The sequence below is a fragment of the Dermatophagoides farinae genome, chromosome 1 (genome assembly GCF_024713945.1).
Source record: "Dermatophagoides farinae isolate YC_2012a chromosome 1, ASM2471394v1, whole genome shotgun sequence".
Classification (NCBI taxonomy): domain Eukaryota; kingdom Metazoa; phylum Arthropoda; class Arachnida; order Sarcoptiformes; family Pyroglyphidae; genus Dermatophagoides; species Dermatophagoides farinae.
Genome location: NC_134677.1, coordinates 2,847,343 through 2,864,011, shown reverse-complemented (window position 1 = coordinate 2,864,011; position 16,669 = coordinate 2,847,343). Strand labels below are relative to the sequence as shown.

General features: G+C 27.2%; 4 protein-coding genes across 6 annotated transcripts; all 4 read left to right on the top strand.

Annotated features, from left to right (window-relative positions):
- Nucleotides 1–3,017: 3,017 nt before the first annotated feature.
- LOC124492576 (uncharacterized) lies at nucleotides 3,018–11,895 on the top strand. Its single transcript, XM_075735375.1, is given in 8 exon segments — nucleotides 3,018–3,487; nucleotides 3,546–3,590; nucleotides 3,653–5,240; nucleotides 5,457–5,528; nucleotides 10,421–10,497; nucleotides 10,655–11,102; nucleotides 11,168–11,634; nucleotides 11,708–11,895. Coding segments are annotated over 6 exon segments (2,175 nt in total). The 5' UTR covers nucleotides 3,018–3,487; nucleotides 3,546–3,590; nucleotides 3,653–4,225; the 3' UTR covers nucleotides 11,804–11,895.
- LOC124492575 (uncharacterized) lies at nucleotides 5,585–7,555 on the top strand. The gene is made up of 4 exons (XM_047055503.2): nucleotides 5,585–6,631; nucleotides 6,708–7,198; nucleotides 7,264–7,353; nucleotides 7,436–7,555. The coding sequence occupies exons 1-4, from the start codon at nucleotides 5,992–5,994 to the stop codon at nucleotides 7,487–7,489; spliced, it is 1,275 nt and encodes a 424-aa protein (XP_046911459.1). The 5' UTR covers nucleotides 5,585–5,991; the 3' UTR covers nucleotides 7,490–7,555.
- Nucleotides 11,896–12,074: 179 nt separating the features above from the next.
- Nucleotides 12,075–13,963, top strand: LOC124492578 (uncharacterized). Its single transcript, XM_075735370.1, has 3 exons — nucleotides 12,075–13,386; nucleotides 13,456–13,545; nucleotides 13,616–13,963. The coding sequence occupies exons 1-3, from the start codon at nucleotides 12,226–12,228 to the stop codon at nucleotides 13,667–13,669; spliced, it is 1,305 nt and encodes a 434-aa protein (XP_075591485.1). The 5' UTR covers nucleotides 12,075–12,225; the 3' UTR covers nucleotides 13,670–13,963.
- LOC124492577 (uncharacterized) lies at nucleotides 13,771–16,318 on the top strand. Of its 3 annotated transcripts, none has more exons than XM_075735374.1 (5): nucleotides 13,771–13,867; nucleotides 14,173–15,269; nucleotides 15,326–15,789; nucleotides 15,874–15,963; nucleotides 16,046–16,318. In XM_075735374.1, exons 2-5 carry the CDS (start codon nucleotides 14,600–14,602, stop codon nucleotides 16,097–16,099), a joined length of 1,278 nt encoding a protein of 425 aa, XP_075591489.1. In that variant the 5' UTR covers nucleotides 13,771–13,867; nucleotides 14,173–14,599; the 3' UTR covers nucleotides 16,100–16,318. The 3 variants fall into 3 exon arrangements, with proteins under 3 accessions (XP_075591489.1, XP_075591488.1, XP_046911462.2); XM_075735373.1 differs by lacking the exon at nucleotides 13,771–13,867 and adding an exon at nucleotides 13,960–14,099; XM_047055506.2 differs by lacking the exons at nucleotides 13,771–13,867; nucleotides 16,046–16,318 and adding an exon at nucleotides 13,960–14,099 and having other exon boundaries at nucleotides 15,326–15,769; nucleotides 15,829–15,908.
- Nucleotides 16,319–16,669: the final 351 nt, after the last annotated feature.

Sequence of the window (16,669 nt, the reverse complement as noted above, 5' to 3'; positions counted from 1 at the left end):
AAAAAATCGAAGCTAATTTGGTTTTGATTAGATTTTTGAATCATCTAGAATGTGTGTATGTGTTTGAAAAGAATGAAAAAAAAAATTCTGAAATTATGTTTCCAGAGTGGGAATGAATTTTGAAATTGAATTTTTTTGGACTAAAATCAAAAGCCATCGACAGCTATGACAACAACAACAACAACAAACTGTCATCTTTTTTTGGCTATGCTTATTTGTAAAAAATAATTTAATCTGTCACAGCAGTTCTTCAGAAGTGGGAGAAAAATAAAATCTGGTCAAACATGTCAGGAAAAACAAAATTTGCGGCCAATTGCACTCATACAAAAAAAAATGAATGAATCCAATGTTTTTTTGTGGATTATCTCACAATATGAATGGAACATAAAAATACAATAGAAAACAGTATGAAACTGGCCCTAATAAGGACAAGAAAAAATTCGTAAAGTGTTCATTATTTTCAAAATCATAATGTCTGCTGTTGATCAATAATTTATAAAACAAAATCCTTACCAAAAAAAAAAAAAAAAATAACCAGAATCAAATAAAATCAAAAAAAAAGACTAATTGATTATATATTAAATTATTGATAAAATCAAAGTATAGTCATCCTGTATGTATAATATTGGCAAAAAAATTTACAAATTGAGAGTAGTTTTGAAAAAAAGTGACCAGTTACCATCAAAATAATTGAATTACAAATTCGAATCCGATTCGTATGTGGTTGTTTGACAAAATAAAGATAAAGCCAATGCGAAATAAATGCACGCAAATCCAAGATGAAAAAAATTGCCAAAACTGAACACCTACCTGTAAAAATGAGAAAAAAATAAAGAAAAATTCGTTTAATATTTCAATTTCAATAGGTAAAAAAAATCGATAATAAAAATTTATGACGACAATGTTTGATTTTCAAACAATTTTAAAAGTAAGAATTTATTTGCTGATAATCCAGGAATTGAATTATGTTTTTGTTTTTTTTTTGTTTGATCACAGTTTGATTCAATCACATATATAGCCTGATGAATAAACCAATAAACGGTTTTACATTAGAAAATGGTTGGTTATTTACATCAAGAACTTATTTCACAATAATGAGTAATATTCTAACATTTTTCTTTCTAGTTTTCCGACAATTTCATTAGAAATGAATATTTATTCATACAAAAATAAAATAATAATAATAAAACAAATAAAAAACTTGGAATTTCAACAGAATTATTCAAATTCATTAGAAAAAATCACGAAAAAAATGGAATAAAATAACAGTGAAAAGAAGAGAGAATTCATATTTTAAAAATATCTGTCCCTAAGAAAATCAAAAATCAATGAAATCAAGGTTTTTTTGCCCGTTGAAAATTAAAAATTTGTTTCACATACACAAATACATGAATACAATCAAATCGATCATAGATAATAGGTTTTTTACCCATACATAGTTTGTGAATGTTAAATGAGGTAATGGGAATTGAAGAATGAAAAAAAAATTTATTTTTGGTAATAATGCATGATTGTCAACAGAGTGTGGAAAATTACCATTCTAGATCGAATCGTTCTTGTTCACATAATAAATTTGACAAATAAAACAAATATATATAAATAATGAATTTTTTTATGAAATGTTCGTATTTTGAATCAATCATTAAATTTATGAAAATGTATTTGAAAATGTTGTTGAAAAAATTTGAGGAAATATTTTATGAACATATATTCTGCTTATTCTATTATAACCGTTTTATATTGAAAAAATGGCCAAATTTTTTCACTATTATTAATATTGAACATCGACAAAAAATTTTTGATCAAAAAATTAGTCGACCATTCTTTCAAGTAATCATACCGGGCTTTGTGACAACATTGTTTGCCGTTACATTGTTCATCTATGTTTGTGAACCTGTTTGGTGTGAACAATATTCCTTTTGGTTGGTGAATAATTTTCCGCATGAAAATGGCAAAACATATTCATTGATTGTTGCTATAACATGGTCATCAATACATTTCTTGCAAATGTTTTATGGATTTCGTAATCAATTAAAATATTTTCGTTTTCTTATTATATTGAATCCGAATCAATTGGTCCGACAACAAAGTCATCATCATCAATTAAATCAAACGGGACTTAATGAAAAGGATCGAAATCAATTACAATTGTTTGAGAGAAGAATTTTCATTTGTTTGAAAATAATAAGCCATGTTATATCGATCGGTGCTTATGTAGCGATGACCATACAGGTTTTCCGTAAATCGTTGTGGGAAGTATCATTTTTTTGGTTAATCTTCTGGATGGCCAATTATATATTTTGGCCATATTACATATGTTCAGCGTTGTACATGTTTCCAGCCATTATTCTATCAGTCCATTATTATATTGGTTTAAAACAAAGATCATTGCTAAGTCAACTGATAATTCGACCTAGAAAACAATACGGAAAATTGGGGCTAAAATTGGCTAATAATTTAATTAAATTAACTCACGTGCAATCGAATATAATCAAAGAAATCGTCGAAATGAATGATCAATCGAAACGTTTGTTGACCATATTATTCGTAGGATTTAGCAATTTAATCACTTATATAACATATTTGATATTTTTCGCTAAATTATCCATCGTATATCGGATTTTATTCATCATTGTTTATTGTGGTCATTCAAGCACATTATTATCAATGATTTATAGCTGTTCTAAAATTGCCTCAAGAAATGAGCGATTTTATCGATACAATCGAAAATATCTCTTCGATTTCTATGCAAAAAATTTGTTGATTATGAAAAATTTTTTCAAGGTAAACAAATTTTTTTTTGCACCATTTTCTCAATAATTTTTTGCTCTTATTAATTTCATTTCAGTATGATTCGATCAATGAGATATCTCTACGGCTTCCGGTCGGTTTTACTTTGGTTAATAATATGCTGATCACAAGTAATACATTCATTGTGGTTTTTTATAACATGAGTACACTTTTTTTCCTATTAATGAGTGGCAAAATTGTCAACGATGGTCAATAAAAAAGAAAGAAATGTCTCTCATTTTGATGTAGCTAACAATATAAGTTTATCAATCAATGAAAATAAAGTGTTTATCGATTAAAAAAAAGTTTAGTCAAACTTTGTACCATTCTTAATTGCTAACTATACTCAAATAGTTTCTGAAGAATCATCATTTTCTTTATTAGTTAAAAACTTGATTTAATCAAATTTAAATTTCTAAGAATTTCCATTCAATTAACCATAATCAAAGACATGAATGTTTATTCCATGATCATTATTCAATTCTTTAATCGTAAATTATTAATATGAAAAACAAAATTAAATATAAAAAACTTGTAAAAAATATTTGCCTGATTTCTGATCAAAAATGACGAATAAAATTTAAATTTCAATGGAATTGGTTACTTTTTTTAAGTAATAAAAAAATCAATCGAAGATTCAGTTGGTTTCAAAAAAAAACAGGTGATTCAAATTAAATTGTACCATTATGAATGAAAAGTAAGTTGAAATTACTGACAATAATAATAATAATATTAACCAACTTTTATTACAACAGCGAATTTCAATGGAGATAATTACCTCGAAATATTTTTCTGTTCAAGTATGTACTTGAATTTATTCTTCACTAATAGAATGAACTTTTCCCTCTTTCTCTATTCATAGCATTCAATCTATGTGAATACTAAGAATTATCGATCATATTATACATTGTCATCGAATAAAGAAAATCTAGTGGTATCATATCTGCATTAGTTCAATTTAGGCAATCAAGACTTCAATAAATAAATAGAGAAAAAGTCACTAGGACTGATGACAATCAATTAATCGACCAAAACCATTCCATATGGATTTTTATACAGTGGATTCTCGACTTACGAACAAAATTTTAACGAAAAAAAATTTAAATTTGAAATTTTGAATTTTTCCAACGAAAAAAGAATGTAGAACCAATCAATTGTGATTCAAATTGGCTGTCAAATAAACTAATAAATTATCATAATTGATGAAATTTCTTAATTTCAACCGGACATTAAAAAATTTAAACTTCTGGAACGCAATTGTTCATTGGTAGAGTTCTCACTGTTCAACCAAAAAAAGAAAATGCCATCATTATTATCGTTGATAATGATATTGCATGGCGAAATTCATAATTCAAAAAAACCGATAAAAAACGTAACATTCTTGAGTTTTTCATTCATTCATCAAACTAAGCAACAACAGAAATGTTAGATCAGAATGTCGATGGAGAAATTAATTCAAAAATTTTATGAACATATATTTCCATTGCTTTATTATAATCGTCTCATATTGGAAAAATGGCCAGATTTTTTTTTAAATGATGATGGTTACATACGACAAAAAAATTTCAATCAACATCTTGGTCGTCCATTTTATCAAGTTACAATACCTGGTATTATTACGACATTTATTGGCCTAACAATATTCATATACGTTAATAATCCAGCTTGGTGTCGACAATATTCATTTTGGTTATTGGCACAATTCCCACCAGATGATGGTGGACAGATATATACATTAATCGTAGCCGCTATATGGTCATTATTACATATGCTACAAATGTTTTATGGATATCGTACAAATCTACGGGATTTTGATTTTCTTATTGTTCTAAATCTTGATCCAGAAACCGTTGTGCGAAAAGAAAATGGAAATAAAGAAAATAAAAAATGTAATGACCGATTATTATTGAATGCCAATGAAAGGCAACAATTAAAAACCTTTAAAAGGCGAATGTTTTTCATCCTCAAATTGATAAGTCATTCAATAGCGGCTGTTGGCTACACTGCAATAGCCATACAGATTGTACTAAAACGTCTTTGGGAGTTATCGTTTTTTTGGTTAATTTTTTGGAGTTGGACATATGCTACTTGGTCATATTATATCTGTTCAGCTTTATATCAATTTCCAACTATTGCCCATTTAATATTTCATTATATAAGATTGAAACAAAAATCAGTACAAAAACAAATCACACGTCTTAATCAGCTAATGCAATCATCAACATCGTTAAATCGAAAATCCAAATATAGAATGACAAAACATTTCATTCGCATAAATCGTATGCATTTCAATATAAACAAAGAAATTATTAAAATGAATAATCAATCCAATCGAATTTTAACCATATTATTGACTGGTTTTACAAATCTTATTACATATATAACATTTCTTATTTTTTTTGTTGAAATGTTTTCAGTTTATCGTCTGTTACTTATTATTGTTTATACTGGCCATTGCTGTACTTTATTATCATTGATATATTGCTGTTCAAGAATTTTCACAAGAAATCAACAATTTTATCATTCAACACGTAAATATTTGACCAATTCATATGCAAAAAATTTTATGAATGTTATTAATTTTAACAAGGTAAAATAAATTTATTCCATTGAACAAAACTAATTCAAATTTATTTTTTTTTCGATAGTATGAATCAATCAATGAGATATCGATGAAAATACCATTTGGTTTCACATTGACTAACAATATATTGATTACGCAAAATTCATTTACAACCGTATTCTATGATATGAGTACAATATTTTTTCTATTAATGAATTGAAAATCATGAATTTCAAAAACAGAAAACAACTAATCCATGGCGATTTCATATTCTTATTCAAAACAAAACAAACAAACAACAACAACAACAACAACAAAAACAACAACAAAAATGGCAAAAATTACTTATCTACTTTTGTGTTAAGATTTAAAATTTAATGTATCTAAGATGAAATAATATTATGAACTAGATAGAATGTGAAAACACCATAGAAACACAAATATTAAATTAGAGAAAAAAAGTGGAAATGTATAATAATATTAATAAAAATTAATTTATAAGATCATTAGTGCTATCCTAATGAAACAACCATTCCAACCATTAGTGCTAACCTCAAGAAAAAATCGAGTTGTTTTCTCATTTTTTTTTTTTTGAATTCATTCGTCAGTTGCCGATTTAACCGAGAAGAATTTTCATCATGAAAATCTTGAATCTTATAGATTGGGAAATACGTCTTTGGTATCGTTTGATGCAAAATAGATATTATCGACGATTTCATAACTATGTTTATTGGCTTTATCATCACGATGAACTAGTACGAAAAAAATTGGAATATCAAAAGAATGGCCATGAAATTTGTATTCGTTATACATTTTTTCAGATGATTTTACCCGGTATTATGACCGCAATTGTTAGTATTGGTTGTGCATTATTTGTATTATCGCCGGATGGTTTTAATCCATTTTTTCAAGCATTGGGCATATTTTTTCCATTAAAAGGACAAAAATATCTATGCACTGTAATGGGCATTTGGTGTGCAAGTATTACGGCTATTAAGTTCTATGATCTATATACTGGATTTCGACAATATGGATTTTTAAAAATTTTTCATCTAAAACAACCAACTGGATTGAATGTTAATCCTGAGCAATTAAAATGTTTGAGATTATATCGTGACCGTTTGTTTTCAATCACACGAAGTACAATCAATATGATCTATGTATTTGTTTTTATTGCATTCGGTTCAATGGCTTTATTTAAATCATGGAAATATTCACTTTTCGGTGCCATATTCTGGTATTTGTCATTATTGAATGCAGCTTTACATGGTTGTGTTGGTGAGATTTTAATGCAAAACAAAAAACTTTTCTAAATCCTAATTTCAAATGAATTTTTTTTTATTTCTTCAAATAGTTTTATATCATACACCGATGATTATTGCTGTATGTCAATATTATCTTGAATTGAAACAACGAGCGTTGGATTCGAAATTGGAAAATTTTTACAAACGTTTGATGTTAATTCGACCAAAATTGAATATGAAATCTTTTCTCATCATACGAATGAATTATGAATTGACACAAATCACAAAAGCATATGATGATTTGATAAGGGAAATTGCGACCACTAATAACCAGGTAAAATGGTTTAACACGATGCTTTTTTTGTGTCTAATTACGGCACAAACATATATGACCAGTGTCTTATTGTTGGTGGAAATCCCGATCCAATTTTTATTTCTTTTTACGGCAAATTTAATTGTTAATGATGTTTTGTTAACAATTATGTTACATCGTAGTTCAAGGATTGATCGTCTCAATAAGAAATTCATTCATTTGAAACAAAAATGTCTTTATGTTTCAAGTTGTGAAAAGAAAATTTTTACTGTTCGTAATACTATAAAGGTGAGTGTTATCCATAATCGAATAAAATTTGAATAATTAAAAAAAAACTATCTAAAATCCTATAGTGGACATCAATGTGTAGCACTATGCTATATCATCCATTTGGTTTCACATTGGCTAATGGTCAAGTATTCACATCAGCTTCGTTTGTTAGTGTAAGTTTTTTAAAATCAATGTATATGAAAAAAAAAAATTTTTCATTAATTTTTAATTTTAATTGATTAATCATAAAAAAAGGTAATCGCAAATATAAGTGCATTTTTCTTCCTGTCTTCACAACATATTGCTTAAATTCGATCGAATGTCATAAAAATTATGGCGATGCAATGAATTGATCAACATAATAATTAATGATGATTATAATGAATTTTTTTTTAGAAAATTAAAAAGAAGTCATTTTTTTTCTTTCATTTTAAAATTGAAGAAATGTTTATTATTTTCTATGAGAAATAAAAATTTAACGATCACATTCAAATGAAATAATTGTGAAAATGAATTTGCCATGAAAACAGACTGTTTTAATTCTTTTTTTCGTGAAAATTCATGACATTTCATGTTTCTCAATCTGACCAAAATATTCATCAGTTGCTAACGTCAGAATAAATGAAATGTTCATTGAAAAAAGTCGGAAAATATCATTTTTATTTAAGAATAATGGATGAATGAATGTTGAGATTTAGGATTGCAATTAACCTATTCAAAAGCTGAAAATAATGACAGAATATGGTTTTCACGAGAAAGCACTAATAAGAATTCAAGATAAACAAGTTAAAGATAATGAAATTATCTCAACAATTATGATGGAAAAGATTTTGAGATTTTCATTCTTCTTTTGACAACAATATAAAGAATTGGTTTCACAAAACGCAAAACTTTTTAAAGAAAAATGAAGCTTATAGATATGGAAATAGCTCTTTGGAATCAAATGATGACAAACAGATATTATCGTCGTTTTCACAACTATGTCTATTGGTTATATCATCATGATGAATTGTTAACTAAACAATTGAATGGCCATCAAAAATGTAATCAATCAATCAAGATTCATTATTCCTTCATTCAAATGATTTTACCCGGTATCATGACTGGAATTCTTTGTATTGGATGTGCTTTATTTGTTCTATTACCGGATCATTTGCAATCGTTTCCATTTATCAAAACTTTAGGTTCATTTTTTCCAACACAAGGACAAAAATATTTGTGTTTTGTGATGGGTATATGGTGTGCAAGTATTACGGCTATAAAATTCTATGATCTATTTACTGGATTCAAAAAATATGGATTTTTACATATTCTACATTTGAAACAATCCAAAGGACGTAATCTAAATAGTGAACAATTACAACGTTTACGTTCATTTCGTAATCAATTATTTTCACTGTCAAGAGCTATAATAACTTTGATTTATTTGTTTGTTTTCATCGCATTCGGATCAATGGCTATATTGAAAGCTTGGAAATATTCACTATTTGGTGCAATATTTTGGTATTTACAATTGCTTAATGCAGCATTACATGGTTGTGTTGGTAAGTTTTGTTTTTTTTCAAAAAAAAAAAAATCTATTTTCATTGTTTGTTTATCTGGTACTTTCTTGGAAATCAATATTTTGATTCAAGTTTTATATCATACACCAATGATTATTGTCGTATGTCAATATTATCTTCAGTTAAAACAGCAATCATTGAATAATAAGCTTGAAAAATTATATAATCAATTAATCAAACGAAAACAACATGAATCTGCAATCAAATCCGATCAATATTGGATAAATTTACGCTTTAATAATGAATTGACAAAGATCAATAAATTATATGGAAATTTATTGAAAGAAATCTTCATCACTAATGAAGAATTAAAATGGTTTACAACCATTATGTTCGTGTGTCTGATTATGGCACAAACATATATGACCTGTGTCATTCTATTGGTTGAAGTACCGATTGCGTTTTTACTATTATTTGCAATTAACCTATTTGTTAATGATTCATTGTTATCGATAATGATATATAGTAGTTCAAGGATTGAATATCAAAATCGGAAATTCGCATATTTAGAACGAAAATTTTTATTTCTATACAATTGTTGGGTGAGGAAAAATATTTTCTTTATTAAAAATAAATTGAAAGTAAGTTTTTTTTCATGTATTCAATCATTAATTAATATCAATATTTTCTCCATTTATATCTGGATATAGTGGACATTAATAATTGATACAATGTTGATTCATCCATTTGGATTTACATTGGCAAATGGTGTGGTTTTCACAACGGCCACATACATCAGTGTAAGTGACAGAAAAAAAAAAGAATTTTTTACTTAATTTTTCATCAAATTCATACATTTTTACATCAAATTTTTTTTAGGTGATAGGAAATATAAGTGCATTTTTCTTTCTGGCTTCTCAACATATTGCTTGAAAAACATTCTGATTGACCAATATTTGGCCCATTGGTTGTTTTGGGTACGAAAAAAAAAAAATCTTAATTTGCTTCAATAATAAAAACATAAAAAACATATATATTTTCATTTTAATTGCAATGTAGATGAAAAAAAAAATATTAATTATTCTTTAAAAAATAATGATATTTCATTAAAGTAAAAGTAGCAATTTTTATTGTTGATTTGTTTGGAAAAACTTTGTCTAAAAAACAAAAGAGAGGATCAACAGAAAAAATGTCATTTGAAATTATTATTATGATGATGATAATAATCATTTTATTCATAGATAAAAAAAAGATTTTTTTGGAATTAGCTTGCATAGTTGGAATCGATATGGCTGGTTTTGATGACTAGAAGATTTAGAAGAAAAAAATAACAAATAAATCACCGTCCATACAGGTTATGTAAGATATTTTGTTATAATAATAAATCAAATATGGTTTTTTTGGATAATGTTAAATCAATATTGAAAATTTTGTTTTTTGAGATTCGTAACACATGTTGAATTATCAATGATTGTGATCCAGGAAAAAAAGTTTGATTTTTTCTCAAAAATTTGTGAATATCAGAGTTTCATTTAAATACAAAACCAGTAGAAACACTCAAATACACACACACACACACACACACACATATACACCAGAATGGCAGCACTGCTTGATTGGGAAATTCGTTTGTGGAAAAGAATGATGTTGAATAAATATTATCGTATCATCCACAATCATATTATGATCCTATATCATTTTGATGAATTATTACAAAAATACGAAAATCATCAATTAGAAGATGGTGAAATTATCGACGCAAATGGTAAAATTCCACGTTCATTTTTACATCTTATAATGCCAAGTATATGTAATGCTGTGTACAGGGCCGGCCGAGGCGCCTGTGCAGACTGTGCACCGCACAAGGCCTCGCGCTGCCTTCGCCCTTTCCGCTGTACAACACAGGGCCTCGCGGCTCCAACTTTTCAAGCTATTTTTGCACAAGGCCTCGCGATTTTCTCGGCCGGCCCTGGCTGTGTACATATTTGGTGCAATGTCCTTTGTCATCTGGAGTCAACATTTAAAACGATATGCATTCTTCAATACATTACCAGCGTTTCTTCCTGAAGAAGCAAAAAAATATAATCTAACTGTTATTGCTGTATGGGCATTAATTGTCATATTGCAAATGTTCTTTGGTCTATCCACACGAATTGAACAATATAGATTTTTGCATATTCTCCATCTTGAAAGCAACGTAAATGAATTGGAATTAATGAGTCGACAACAATTTCAATGGATTATAAATATTCGTGATCGATTATTATCGATGAATCGATCTATGATCCTTACTTTTTGTTATTTAACACATTTCGTATGGATATTTTCAATAATAACCGGAAATATGTGGAATATTTCAATCGTATGGACTATATTTTGGTTTCTAGTTTTTCAGATAAATGCCTACTACATTTGTTCAGGTTTGAATTTATTAATTAATTGTTTGTTTAAAAAATTGAATCTATCTGATGATTAATTTATAAAGCAATTTACCAATATTCTGCATTCATAGTCATTTTACAATGGTATTTGATCATGAAACAACGATCAATAAAGAAAAAAATTGATCAATTTTATCAAAAATGTATGGTTAAATATTCAAGTTATCAAAATGGAAAACTTTTACGACAATTTCAATATGATCAAATCAATAATCAGTTTGTTCAACTATTGAAAGAAATTGAAAACATAAATAAACAATTGACACGTTTCTTGAGTATATTGTTTCTGGGAATGATTTTATTATTAACATATATAGCTTGTCTATTATTTTTGGCCAACGTATCACCTGGTTATAAATATCCATTCCGTTGTTTGTTCTGTAATCATTCATTGATACTATCCATATTCATTTATAATTGTTCCAGAATTGAACAACAAAATTGGTCATTTTTGAAAATGAATCAAAAATGTTTGAATTATTTACCAATGATTATTCGAAAAACATATAAGGTATATTTGAGAAACAAAAAATTGATTAACAACATATTACATAATCAAATTATTGTGAATTTTTTTTACATAGTTTGGCGAAATTAATGGTACTTTGTTGAAAAAAACACCTGGTTTTTCATTAGTCAATGGTGTAACAATCACATCGAATACATTTATAACCGTATGATTTTTTTTATGATTCATTTTGATTGATTTTGTAATCAAATTTTTATTTTTATTTTTTTTTTATTATTATTCAAGGTTTTTGTTAACTTAACTACCTTTTTCTTTTTAATATCATCGAATATTTCTTAAAATGGTTATGTGATTTATGAAATGAGGTAGAATGATACATTCGTCTTTTGTCGATAATTTATTTAGAATTTAGAATAAAATTAAAATTATAAACCAAATAAAATTCTATATATTGAAATATCCAAATTTTTATGATCATTCATAAATATGATTATGAGATTTTTTCCATGTGTTTTTTAAAATATCTATCCGAATGAATTGTATTCAAAAATGATAATAATATACCGATATTTCATTGCAAATTTGATCATCATAGTAGTGACATGAATAACTAATACAATACTAATCCATATAATGAATCTATTGGATTTGGAGACAAATTTATGGCAAAAATGGATGAAAAATCCATATTATCGTCGTATTCATAATCACATCAATCAGTTATTTTACTATAATGATTTCATTCAACTAAGATATGATCGCCTTAAAAGCTGTGGTGATAATGATCGATTGGATGCAAAAACAACAGCAACGAAAGAATCGATTGATATAATTCCACGATCATTTTGGAATGTAATCCTTCCAGGCATGGTTAACATGATGTTCGTTATTGGTGCATTACCATTTGTTCTTCGATTGGAATTCTTGGAACAATATAAATTCTTTCAAGTATTGCCACAATTCATTCCAAAGAATGGCCCAAGATATGTATTGACATTGAATGTCATATGGTCTACAATGCACTTTTTTCAGATGTTTTACGGACATTCTACCCAAATTGAACGATACGGCTTTTTACATGTTTTAAATCTAAATGATAAAGATAATGGTGGGCTACGAACATGTGAATTGTATCAATTTAAATTATTCCGAAATCGATTATTATCGTTGGAAAGATGTCTGATTATATCGATTGCAACCATATGTCCATTGTTAATGTTATCGATGATTATACAACATTCGGCATGGACTGTGTCCGTTTATTTGACAATTTTTTGGGCAATCGTTTTTGATTTCTGCGTTTGGCATATTTGTTCGAGTACATATCAATTTCCAACATTCATTGTCATAGTACAATATTATTTAATATTGAAACAAAAATCTATACAAGAGAAAATGTATAGATTCCGAGGTCTCTTGTGCAACAATGAAAATATCAACAAAGGGAAACGTTGGATGCGATCGCAATTGAATACATTAAATCAGAATTATAAAAACCTTCAAAAAGAAATCGTTTCTAATGATCAACAATTGAAGCGTTATCTGAACATATTGTTCATTGGTTTTAATCTTTTGATTACTTATTTAACTTGTTTGATTTTTCTAGTTGATTTAACAATTGATTTTCTATTCATCTATAGCTTAGTTTATGTAGCTCATATTGGTCTATTATCAGTATTGATTTATAATTGTTCAAGAATTGAACAATTGAATCGTGAATTTTTGAAAACAAATCAAAAATGCCTTCATCTCCTAAATGAAAAAAAAGTTTTGTCTTGTACGACTTTTTACAAGGTAACTTTGTGTTTGTCTCAATGAAAATATATAATACCTTTCACTGCTAATTTCTTATTAAATCTTTAGTTAGATTCATTAACCCGTATAATGTTAGAAAAGGTAACTGGTTTCATATTGTTCAATGGTACTGTAATCACATCAAGGACATTCATTACCGTAAGTAATATATCAAAAAATTTAACAAAATTTTTTTTAACAAAATTCATTATTTAAATTCCAACTACAGCTTTTCGCCAACATCAGTACGTTTTTCTTTCTAATATCCCAGCAAATTGCTTGAAGAAAATTTGGAAAATTTTTTGTTGTTGCTCTACTTTCCAATTCAACCGCAAGGGGACGGACAATCGTGTTTTGTGAATATCAACCCAAACCAATAATATTGAGATTGAATGTTTTGAATCGAATAATAAATTGGCCGTATCGAAAATTTTTTATTTTTCATTTTTATTTCAATAATTTTTCATAATTATCATTAATGGTACATTAAATTCTATTTGAACAATTTGAATGATATAATGATTTTATTTTTATTTTTGTTCGAAATGAAAAATATTGTCATTCACAATTGAATGAACACCACAACCAACTAGAACTATTAATTCAAATCAGAAAAAAATGAAACGTTCATTGTTTCTTTTTTTTTCATTGCTTTTCAAATCATCATCATTGTCTCTTTACTTGATATATAAATAGCAGCAAGAAAATAATTTGTAATTTTTTTTTTTTGGCTTGAAAAAATAAATTTGAAAATTTTGACTTTTATATTTTCTCTCTTTGAAATAGTGTTTATCCAATAAAGAATCATCGACATTGTAATCAAATGGTAAAATCATTTATCATCATTTCGATTATAACTGAATATGGTTCTATCATCATTGTTTTATTGACCATCACGAGTATAAAGTCAAGGATAAAAAAACCATTTCGCATAACCAGGATTTTATTTCATTTGTTTTTTGTATTAGAAATAATAAAAAAAATAGTTGTTCACAAGTGCAATTTCAAAAAACAAATGAAAGTTAAATTCGCGGAAAAATCTCAAGATAATTGCTGTGAATCTGGTCAGATGTTGACAAATTTTTATTGAAAAAAATTGATAAATTTTATTTATTTGATTTTCTCGAAGTTAAAAGAATAAGCAAACATTTGAAAATCTTGACTTGAAAATTTTGACTGTTATCATGGAGAAATCGAATTGAAACTAACAAAAATGAATATACTCAATCTGGAAATAAATTTATGGAAAAAATTGATGAAAAATAAATACTATCGTTTCATACACAATCATATCAATAATCTATATCATTATGATGAAATAATACGAAAACAATACTATCCACGATCAACGGAAAATTATAATGAAAATGAACAAATCGAGAAATCAAACGAAATGATTCGTCGTCCATTCTGGAATGTAATTGTACCCGGTCTGATCTGCTGTTTATATTCTTTTGGTCTATTTGTCTATCTCATTTGGCCAGATATTGTTTATGTGCATCCATTTTTTCTTATTGTACCACATATGTACCCAGCTAATATTCGAATATATTGTTCAATAATGAGTTTAATATGGGGAGTAAACTATATATTTCAAGTATTCTATGGCCTTTCAACAGATTTGCGACATTATCAATTTTTGCATATATTACATTTAAATAAATCGAATGGACGTGGTTTAGATCAGGAAAATCTACGACGTTTACGATTATTTCGTGATCGTGTGTTTTCATTCGAACGACTAACATGTAGTTCAATTGGATTTACGGCATGGAGTGCTATTTCATTTGCCGTCATACAACAACGTCTTTGGGAACATTCAATATTATGGCTATTTTTTTGGAGTGCAATTTTTATGGTGTGGTGTTTGTATGTTTCTTCAGGTATGTTTATTATCATTATCAATATTATTTATTAATGATAATTAATCAATCTATAGGCTTGTATCAATTTTCTGCATTCATTTTAACGGTCAATTATTATTTGATTCTAAAACAAAAAACTTTACAGCGAAAAATGCAACGATTCTACTTGCGATTAATACGAGGAAATCGAAAATCATTTCCAGGACGTTATTTTGAATTCGTCAGATTGAATAAGGCATATGTTGAGCTACAGAAAGAAATTGTTTTCAACAACATACAATTGGTCCGATTTTTATCCATATTGTTTATCAGTTTTTCCGTTGCTTTAACCTATTTAGAATGTGTACTATTTTTGGCTTGGATGCCAATTTTGTACATAATTGTCTATCTAATCATCTATGTTGCCCATCTAATTTCATTATCAGCATTCATACAATATGGTTCAAAAATTGAATATCTAAATAGAAATTTTCTCCGTTTTAATCGTAAATGTCTTTGTAATGAACATCATTTTTTCAGTAATAAATATTTGCTTAAAGTAAGATTATTATTAATTTTTATTGCCAAATTTTTATAGTTAATTGATTTATTCTCATTCATCATAATGAAAATGTACAAATAGCAAGAATCGGTTACGAGTACAATGCTGGAATGTCCCGTTGGTATGATGTTATTGGATGGTAGTGTCATTACTGGAAGAACTCAATTCGCTGTATGTTGAAGATATTTTTTTTTCTTGTACAAATCCAAATAACTAATTACTTTTAACTTTCTTTTTCAAAAAAAAAATTCAGTTGATGATCAATATAAGCACCTTTTTCTATCTGATTTGTCGTCGTATTGCCTAAACGTTATAGAAATTCAATATTAAGATGTAATTTTGGTTTCGTTGTTCATTCATTCATTGTTCAAAGTATCGTCAACAAATTTGGTTAAAATTTGAAATACAAAATTACAGAAAATATATTCATTGTTATCCCTTTCTAGCATTGAATTCTTGATTATAACTTGTAGTAATGATAGCACTGTATTAGAAATGCTTGAATTTGTTTGTTTCAATAAAAGTCTAAGAAAATAAATTTCTAACATTTGATGATAAGATGACCAAACTATTTGCAGCAGGACGATTGATTTAGAAAAAAGTGTTCCAGTTCTAATATCTCAGCAAATTGCTTGAAGAAAATTCGTTAAATTTTTTGTTGTTGCTCTACTTTCCGATTCAACCGCAAGAGGACACTCGCGCTTTGTGAATATCACCCAAAACAAAATTGATTGAATTCTTTGAAATTTTGAATCGAATAATAAATTGGACGTATCGAAAATTTTTTATTCATTTTTACATCAATAATTTTTCCCAATTATCATTAATGGTACATTAAATTCTATTTTAACAATTCAAATGATATAATTTTATTTTT